The sequence below is a fragment of the Alnus glutinosa genome, chromosome 1, assembly GCF_958979055.1.
Source record: "Alnus glutinosa chromosome 1, dhAlnGlut1.1, whole genome shotgun sequence".
NCBI classification, from domain to species: domain Eukaryota; kingdom Viridiplantae; phylum Streptophyta; class Magnoliopsida; order Fagales; family Betulaceae; genus Alnus; species Alnus glutinosa.
This window is the reverse complement of record NC_084886.1, coordinates 40,769,530-40,779,102: the sequence shown is the minus strand read 5'-3', so window position 1 is coordinate 40,779,102 and position 9,573 is coordinate 40,769,530. Positions and strand designations below refer to the sequence as shown.

Below are 9,573 nucleotides of genomic sequence, written 5' to 3'. Positions count from 1 at the left end.
TATATATATATATAAGCTCCAAATAAAATGCATTCAAACTTCAAAGCGAGTTTGAGGATGTCTTAAATTCAGATCTGTACATCAATATTGAAAATGATTTTCAGGCCAAGAACGTGTTGTCCAAGAGGTGGGGGAACGCCAAATAAAAAAAGAAAAAAAAAAGGTTACGAACACCGAACACGTAAATACCGTTGTTTGTAGTTGGAAAAGGTGTTCGTCGTGGTTGCTAGAATTGAAGTGGATCCTTCGTAAAATGGTTTAGGGAAGAGGGGGGGGCATTCCGAGAATCGAACTCGGGACCTCTCGCACCCAAAGCGAGAATCATACCACTAGACCAAATGCCCTTGATGTATGCTTAGGCAACAGTTTTAGATTAATTTGTATAACATAAAATGGCGAATTTCAACCTCAGAATCAGATGAACCGGGTAAATCGAATCCAAAATCCTTTGTTTGTTTATTCAAATTATCAAAGAATTTACGCCACTGTTTTATATGATATACAGTATTTAAAACTTGACTCAATGGTTAAAACGTTTTTCGTTATTATTGTTATTTTAAATCTTCCCTTTCTTATTCAAAGGTGGCAATGGGTTTGATAATCATATCCAATTGCTTACTATTAGCCTATCCTAATTAAGAGCAACCAAGTTCTCAAAATAAGTACACAATAAAAAAATTTTGTGGAGTCTATAGAGAGATAAGCTTTGCCTTCTCTCTAAAATTTTCTTTCCTCCTCCACTCCCTTTTCTCCTTCTCTTCTTTCCCTTTTTCCCCATTGCTCACACCTCTACAGAGGTCTTCATTTGGCTGGAGCTTACTCTAATCTTCTCTACCTCTTTTGAGGTATTTTACACGCTTTCCTTCCCTTCAACTCATAACTCACCGGCCATCCTCTTAATCTACCGCGTTTTCTGCGATTTTTGGTTAGGTTCTTGAGTCGAAATTTTTGGATTTAGACCTAGGCTCCTATGTTAACTTTTGCGCAACACGCGTCTCTCCAGTGGGTTCACCGACGTCTTCTGCTTCCACCGGTACTCACCGTGATGTCTTCCGACGTCCATGCATCGGAGAGTGGCATGCACGCGGTTGAAAATTTGTCTCCCTTTCTAGCACATGGTAACCATGTACTTCCCTCCATCATTCTCCCACCACGATTGTCGACAATTCACAGCCACTCCTCTGATCTCCGTTGGAGAGAGGTCTTCCAGAGGTGGCGCATGACCACACGGCACCACACCACTAGCAGACTCTCATCCTCTTCTTTTTGGTGCCCTATTGTTGTTTTCGCTTTCTTTCTTCTTCTTCTTCTTCTTCTTCTTGATTTTCTTTAGCTTTCAAACGGCCTTGCGCGGCCCTTTGACATTATCGGATCATTTGTTTGACCTATTTGTTTTAGTTCGGTTTGAATCTACTATTAGAGATCGTCCCCCCTTCTTTTTCTTATTCAATGAATAAAAAAAAAAGTTCTCAAAATTCAAAATATGTAACTTACGTTTCTTTCATAGCAGATTCTCTTATCTGCAGTTTATGTTATCGATTAATTTTTTTACTCCGGGTGAGTTTTTTGGGAGAATGGTAGGAAAATAAAGTAACTGAAAATTTAGAGAGCAACTTGCTGCATAACAACGGGAAGACGATGTTTACTTGTGTTATTAGCCCACAATCTCCAAAGCTACAAATAGATTTGAGATGGAGATGGTACAATGAATATTAGAGATTGAAAAGATGCCACTCTTTGAGTCCGATGCTTACCGTGGCATTGCCCAATTCCAGGAAACAATTGTTCAGCACTTCATGCGCACTCATTATGCCAAAAAGTTAAAACAAAAAAAAAAAAAAAAAAAAAAAAAAAAAAAAAAAAAAAAAAAATCAAAACAAAAGCAAGACAAGATTTTTTTTTTTTTCTCTTCTTTTTGAGAGAGATAGAAAGAGAGTACAGGACCTCACGTTGGACGCATTTGCCAATTCCACAAATTGAACCAAGACTAACATCATCCGACCAACCATGCCTACCTTGAGGTAAAAACCACCAATTAAAAAAAAAAAAAAAAACAGGTTAGTGGATATGCTAATTTAACTTTTTCTACTGCCAAATAAGGTATCTACGAAGAGGGTCACATAAAACCCGGCTAAAACTAGAGTTACTTTCAAGTGAATAAATTCACATTTTTCCTTGTGCCTGACTAGCCAAGTTGCCCGATACCATCATCTAGAGGATGATCATAAACTGGAAGAAAGAATGCAACAAAGAACCAGCATGCCCACTATTTCTCTTTCCAATGCAGCACGACTGAGCCAAAAAAATAATCATTAAGCGCCACAAAATTCTATCATGGGGGCTTCATTGGTGCGCCTTTGCAGAGCAACTACAAAAACAAGGCCTGATGCATTAACTCAAAACGTAATAGCCTGTGAGTCCAGGTGTCCTGGAATAGTTGAGTTCCCAATCCATTCTATTTACCACCCCAGTATTCAGTGAATAAGGGCCTGCCTGGAGAGGCATTGCATTGATTAAGATGGTGGAAGGCTTGTGATCCTGCCAATTCAATTTAAAGAAAAATAATGAACAGGCAATGCTGCAGGATCGACCTCCCAGAAGCCTCTCAGGCTGCCATCTCTCTCTTCAGTCAGCCGGAAAGCAGGTATTTGATGGGAGAACTTAAGAAGCTCAGCCTGAGGAATTCCAATAGTCGCCTCTGAACCCTCTTTTATTTGAGCCTTAAAAACTGAGTTGAAACCATCCACTCGCTCCAAAACCAACACTCTTACAAGCAAATCATCTTCCTCAACGACTTCTACTACGTCGTATTCACAATTCTCCAAGTCGGAACATTTGATTTCCGCAGACCAGTTCCTATACATTGCCCAAACTTCACCTTTCCTGGGAAAGATGGAGTATTCAATCTTCTTACCAGTAGGATCAGCTCTTAACTGATGTGAAAAAGAAGTGGTGGAAGTATAGTCCTGTGTTTCACCCCTTCTGACCTTAAATCTCCCGCAACAAATGGGCATGTCTTCATCATGCCATCGGATAGTGTGATTTGGCAGCGAGCAGGACATAAGCCATGCAACATGCAATTTGAAAACCGGGGTAGAATCAATTTTCTTAACGTGACCATAGTACTTTGGCAAGCCATCCTCATCACTGTATAGCGCCCAAATCTGGCCAACCTGAAACTTTTCCTGGGATTTCTCAGCATCGAAGTTATAAAATTCAGGTTCCGGAATTTCAATAGCCTCTGGGGTGGAAGCGGGAGATTTACTATAATCCGCTTTAACATTACAATAACTGCTATCCCCAGGCTCTACATGGCTCCTCTTGACATCCGCCGGAAACATTGATGCATTTCCTTTGGACTTCATGGGTCTCACTTTATCTGAAGGTATTGTAGTCGAACCATTGTGATGCATATTACCACCCTCCACTTCCAGATCTCTGGGCACAGCAATCTCTTCAAGATTAAGGGGTACAGATGCAGGATCAAGTTCAAAAGATCCTACAGGCACACCTCGTCTTTCTTCGCCAGTCATTTTATACGACGGAACCCTGTGAGAGAACCTAAATAGTTCAGCTGGTGGAACTTGAAACGTGCCCGTTTCTTCCTTAACCATTCGACAGAAAAGACTGGCAAAACCTTTCACCTTACCCAAGTATGCAACACATATACCCACATCATGTTTGTACCCCGACACTATTTCGACAAATTCATATTCATACTTCCGATGCTGGTCTGGTTCAGAGTACCATTTGATATCCCAGTTCTTGAAGAGGGCCCAAGTTTCTCCCTTTCCTGGATAAATCTTGAAAGTATCTCTACGGCTGCCCTTCTCCCAATAAATCAAATGAGAGAACATAAGACGATCTTCCGTGTCTTCCGAGCTCCCATTTTTATACTTACCACAAGAGCTAGGCAAGTCCTCATTGACCCATTTGATTTCGCTTTCATCATCTGGGTCTGGCTCTAGCCAGGTTATCCTCAGCTTAAAACCAGGAGAGAGAACTTTCCTGATCCGTGCATAGAATCTAGGCATGGCATCCAACGTATCATAAACAGCCCAGATCTGCCCTACTGCAAAACACCCTTCTCTCTTGTCATTGTCAAAGTCACTGAAATCTGGATCAGGATATTGAAAATATTCAGGATCTGGTGTCAAATTGGAGCAGGAATAAGATCTCGAATCTTCATGAGCTTCAGAACTTTTCTTGCGGTTATCTTCGTATGCTGTTTCTTTTCCGCTCACCTTCTTGGTTTCCATGTTTCCATTTACCAAGCTTTCCCCGGGACAAGCATTTCCATTCTGTTTCACCTCTTTCAGATCATGTTTTACATCAGCAGCTAAATCAGATAGATTATTCACTTTAGACGCATCTCCATTCTCCACTCCAGTGGCAGACGACGATCCACTCCCCTTAGCTCTTTTCCGAGAGCTCTTAATGCCATCATCATCACTCAAGTTTTCCATGTAAGAAACCTGCTGCTTGTGTCGTGTAGATCTCCGCCGGTTTTGGTCTCTATAACATTCAAAATTCTGACCATCCTGAAGATTACCATCTTCACCAACAACCACATCTTCTTCAGGTTCAGTGCTGCTCTCGGAGTCACAACTCTCACTGGATTCCACAACCTGCTTCCTCCCTCTCTTACCACTCACCCTTTCAGAGCCAACCTTAGAAGTACGACCTTTCTTTTCTGTTTTAGAATTCTGAGCACCAATATTCCCTTGGCATCCCACCTCAACTTTGCAAGCACCATCTTTCTGCAGGGGGAATGCCGACTGACTCATTTTAGTAGTTGGTGGTGCATGACTAGTGTTGATAGTTGGCGGAGCACCGTGCACATTCATGTCGTAAGCAATGAAGGGTTTATTGCAACTATGACAACGGAGAGACCTATTGACAACTTCTCTATAGTACTGGTACCTTACTGAACAAAATGGACAGACAGTCCAGAAAGTTGGCCGGACATCAGAGTGCCCCGATTGAGCAGGCTGTTGCCACTGCTGTTGCTGAGGATTCAAGCCCGTAACTTTGTTCCTCAAGTCATTTTGAACCCCAACATTTGTTTTCCAGATGGGCTTTTGAGGGGGCCGAGGTTGTGCTGCCGGTCTACTGAAAGAAGCTCTGCGTTTCATGTCATGCAAGGACCGTCTGTCTCGATCCAGAAGCACTCTTTGTGCTTCCCCAATCAGCTTAAAAGCAGCTTCTGCACCGGAATACTTGTTTTTATCAGGATGAAGTTGGAGAGCAAGCTTCCTGTACTGCTTCTTAATCATTGCCTCATTAGCTGTCTGCTCAATCTGAAGGATGGCATACCAGTCCATCTCATTCCCAAATAATCTCTGGTCAGCAGAGCAATGCACATCACAAACCGTAAGCATCTGAGAAACATTCTCCACATCAGGATATAGTTGTTGGGCCTTGAGAGCGATTTTACGAGCCCCTGGAAAATCCTTGCTTTCCATCTTCTCCTCAGCAATCCTCTTGGCCCTGATGGCCTCTTCTTTATTGCAATCCATCACTTATCCAGAACCAGAACCTGACTCAGATTGCTTCTGCAAAGTTTGTACGACAAAAACAGCTACACTGAAAGCCTGTGCTTCCTTGTAACCCTCCAGATATCTCCGCCCTTCACCCAAGATATTCTACTCTCACGTCCAGATGAGTTCTGCAAATTTTCTATAAATTGACACCAATTAAAAGGTGCTACTATTTACTAAGAAAAGAAGCAAGGGGAGGGATTCATTAGCAGCACGTGCAAGCTTCCACCCATTAACTAATACATAAGCATTCGAGTCAGGTTGCATCATTCCATAAAAATGAACAAATAAAGCAGCCAAGAGACAATTAGCCTTCATTTTTATATATATTTTTTTTATTTTCAAAATATTCACTTGTCTTATAGACTTGAAATTTAACTTGGAACAAATAAAGTACCCAAGAGACATTTAGCATCCATTTGGGTTAGTATAGAACAATACTTCGAAAATGCTAACCATCACAAAAACAGAAACCTACTCTATTGAGACCAAGCCAGAGAAACACACCTTGTGGCCAAAATCACATACACCAAAACACCATATTATGGATCGATTATTTCAGCCAATCACAAACCCAAGAAGGATTTTTACCAGACAAATAAAAAGAAATAATATAGAAAACCATATCAAACAACACTAAAACAGTATAAGACACGGCAATAAACATGCTTCAACTTATTCAAAATCCATGCAATGGTAGTTCAACAAACCAAAAAACGTTAAGAAAATTGCAAGACACACTGTGCGTGCGATCTTCAAAAGCTGGAAAATGACCCATCAAGCATAATCACGCGGTCGCCACTTCAAAGTGTGAACCAGACCCAAAAACAACAGAGCTTAAAGGACTAAGGCCATTGAGAAACTATCATTGCTTTAACCGACTAAAGAAAACCCGAATCAAACCCGCAGAGTCTAAGACAGGTAAAGCTTACGAAATAAATAAATAAAACCCAGTAAAACCCTCGTAACAAAAAACCAGAACAGAGACCAGAAACCCTAATTTCATTCAAATTGCGCAAAACCCAATTCAAAAATTTTCAAACAAACCCAGAACAATGTTACGCATAGAGTAAGATGGGTCAGTCCGTATTTAAGTTAAAAACAAGGAAATGAACATTTTGAGGAAAAAAATAAAAAGAAAAAGAAAATTTATTAAGGCATTTAACAATCTGGGGGGGGGGGGGGGGGAAGAAAAAAGAAAAAACCCTAGAACTGGTTAGCCAGTTACCCCCAAAACTGGTAAAGAAATTAAGCAGTTATATGAAGAGTAGAGAAAGGGAGGGCTTACTTGTTTTGGTTGAGACGGGAATCCAGAGACCAGAGTGAGTGAGACAGAGAGAGAGAGAGAAGGGGGGGGGGGAGGGAGGGAGCCTGGTCAGAACCAATTTGGGGTTTAAAGGGAAATGGGGGACGAGTAATCTGAGTTTGACTCTAATTTCTGTAGTGGCACTGCCATGTTTATTATGGCAAACCTTGTAATTTATATTGAAGTTGAGGGGCTGTTTTGAACGACTTATTTTTGCCAATATGCCCCCTGTATTCTTCGAATTTGCAGGTCCAGGTAAGTGAAATCTATATTGATTTTTCAAATAAATTACTAAAAGCTCGTTTGAGTGTATGATTTTTTTTTTGTATTATATTCAACTATTCTATATTATATTTAAAATTGTGAATACCGAAAACCGAGAGAACTTGTTTTTTTGAAATTTATCATATTTCAACACTCAAACGGACTAGAGAACCTGAAACAAAATTAGAGAAAGTTAAATAAAAATTGAATAGAATTTAAATTTTAAAAAATAACTAAAATATGTATATGAAAAATGATAAAATATAACAAATAAAAAAAATAAGTTTTACCCAAACATGCCATAAGCATTTATGGAGCTTTTAGAGTTGATAATAAATTAAAGACCCCATTCTCTTTGCTGAATGGGCCTCGTCCCATCATTTCAGACATTCATGCAGCTGCTCGAATCAAATTATTTTGAAATTTTCAAGATGCGCTAAATTTTGTGCACACCAAAGAGTTAAATGGCCACTGTATTTCCATTTTTTCAACTTTAATAGAATTAGAGTGACCGAGACCTCTCTTATAATTTTTATTTTCCTTGCTTTGAATAAAAATAATCTTATGTTTCATATTTTTATTCTACAATTATCAAACAATGTTAATGTAGCAGTTATAACCAACCTTTGATTTTTTTATTTTATGTTTTTTTTAAAAAAACAATGACTGAACTAAAGGTTAGCTGAAATTGTGAGTTGCAACTACCACATATTGTACTGTTGTGAGATAACATATGGTTTCAAGTATTACTCATAATTTTATTTTATTTTTTTTCTAGTTAGTTCAATTAAACTTTTGAAAAAAAAGTGTTTTAATTTTAGGCTTAAAATACCTTATTGGTATCTGAGTTTTGGCAACTTTATTTTTTGGTACTTGAGTTTCAATTTGCATCACAGATGGTACATCAATTTTGGAAAAATACCGAATTGGTACCTCAATCAAGTTTTTCGTTCAAAAACTAACGGTCCGCCACGTTACTACCACTTAGTACCACTAGGAACATGACACTTGTCTCTTGCGACATGTCAACACCCACATAATTGACAAATCACTCAAAAAAAAGTTTTAAAAAATTACAAACTGTTTGGGTGATTTGGCAATTATGTAGGTGCTGACATGTCGCAAGAGACAAGTGTCATGTTCCTAGTGGTACTAAGTGGCAGTAACGTGGCGGGCCGTTAGTTTTTGAACGGAAAATTTGACTGAGGTACCACTTCAGTCTTTTCTCAAAACTGAGATACCATCTGTAATACAAATTGAAACTCAAGTACCCAAAAATAAAGTTTCCAAAACTCAAATACCAATAAGGTATTTAACCATTAATTTTATTCCTTGTTTTATACTTGATAACATCACACAAGCATAGAATATATGATGCATAATCATTGCGAAAATTCATCTCCAGGTTTTCATGGAATTATAACAATATAATGGTACATTATTTTTTTGGGTTAAATACAATTCACCCCCTAAAGTTGTCGGTCATTTTCAATTTAGGTACCAAAGTTTAAAAAATTGCAATGTACCCCCTAAAGTTGCAAAAATTTTCAATTCACGCACTCCGTCTGGTTTGACCGTCAAACCAGACAGAATTTTGACCACTCCAAAACGACGTTGTTTTGTCCTTTTGGGGACACCCAATAGAAAGCTAACACGTGTCCATTAAAAATAAAAAATTATAAAATCTAATAAAAATAAATAAAACAAAGATATTTATTTTTAAAAAAAAAAAATTAAAAAGAAGGAAAATACTAAGGGGTGGCTGCCTTTGGAATAGCCTGGCCACCCCCAGCCACTGGGGGTGGCCGCGCGCCACCCCCAGAGGTGGCTGGGGGTGGCCTTCGGCCAGCCCTAAAAGGAATTTAGGGGTGGCCTAGCCCCTGGGGGTGGCGCACAGCCACCCCCGGCACTAGGGAGTGGCCGCGCGCCACCCCCGGCCACCATTGGGGGTGGTGCGCAGCCACCCCCACTGGCTGGGGGTGGCCAAGCCACCTCCAAAGAGTGGCGGAAGGTTTTTTTAAAAAAAAATAATAATAATAATAATAATTTGTAAACAATTATTTTTAAAAATTTGTAATTTACCCCACAAAGTTTCTAAAAATTTTAATTCACCTCCTAAAAGGGCAAAACAACGTCGTTTTGCCCTCACCAAAACGACGTCGTTTTGGAGTCTTTCAAACTAGACGAAGTGTGTGAATTGAAAATTTTTGCAACTTTAAGGGGGTACATTGCAATTTTTTAAACTTTGGTACCCAAATTGAAAATGGCCGACAACTTCAGGGGGTGAATAGTATTTAACCCTTGTTTTTTACTGGATGCCAGGAATCAGGAATGTACCAAGTATGTTGGTCTTGCAAGTTGCAATTGCAGTGGAATCCTGTATTCCTGTTGGGCGCAGCTGATGGCTTGCAACTTGCTAGTGAACCAACCATGCATCATGCAGGGTCTACCGGACAGGAGAGA

General features: G+C 39.6%; 1 protein-coding gene and 1 non-coding gene across 2 annotated transcripts; both read right to left on the bottom strand.

The window, feature by feature from the left end:
- Nucleotides 1-272: 272 nt before the first annotated feature.
- Nucleotides 273-344, bottom strand: TRNAP-UGG (transfer RNA proline (anticodon UGG)). Its single transcript has one exon. It is a non-coding gene; the product is annotated as a tRNA-Pro (tRNA).
- Nucleotides 345-1,873: 1,529 nt separating this feature from the next.
- LOC133881427 (uncharacterized) lies at nt 1,874-6,930 on the bottom strand. The gene is made up of 2 exons (XM_062320361.1): nt 6,829-6,930; nt 1,874-5,679 (listed from the first exon to the last, which is right to left on the bottom strand). The coding sequence occupies exon 2, from the start codon at nt 5,517-5,519 to the stop codon at nt 2,547-2,549; it is 2,973 nt and encodes a 990-aa protein (XP_062176345.1). The 5' UTR covers nt 5,520-5,679; nt 6,829-6,930; the 3' UTR covers nt 1,874-2,546.
- Between the last annotated feature and the right edge of the window lie 2,643 nt (nt 6,931-9,573).

Coding starts and splice junctions, on each gene's coding strand:
- LOC133881427 (XM_062320361.1), bottom strand. CDS start 5,519: ATGGATTGCAATAAAGAAGAGGCCATCAGGGCCAAGAGGATTGCTGAG.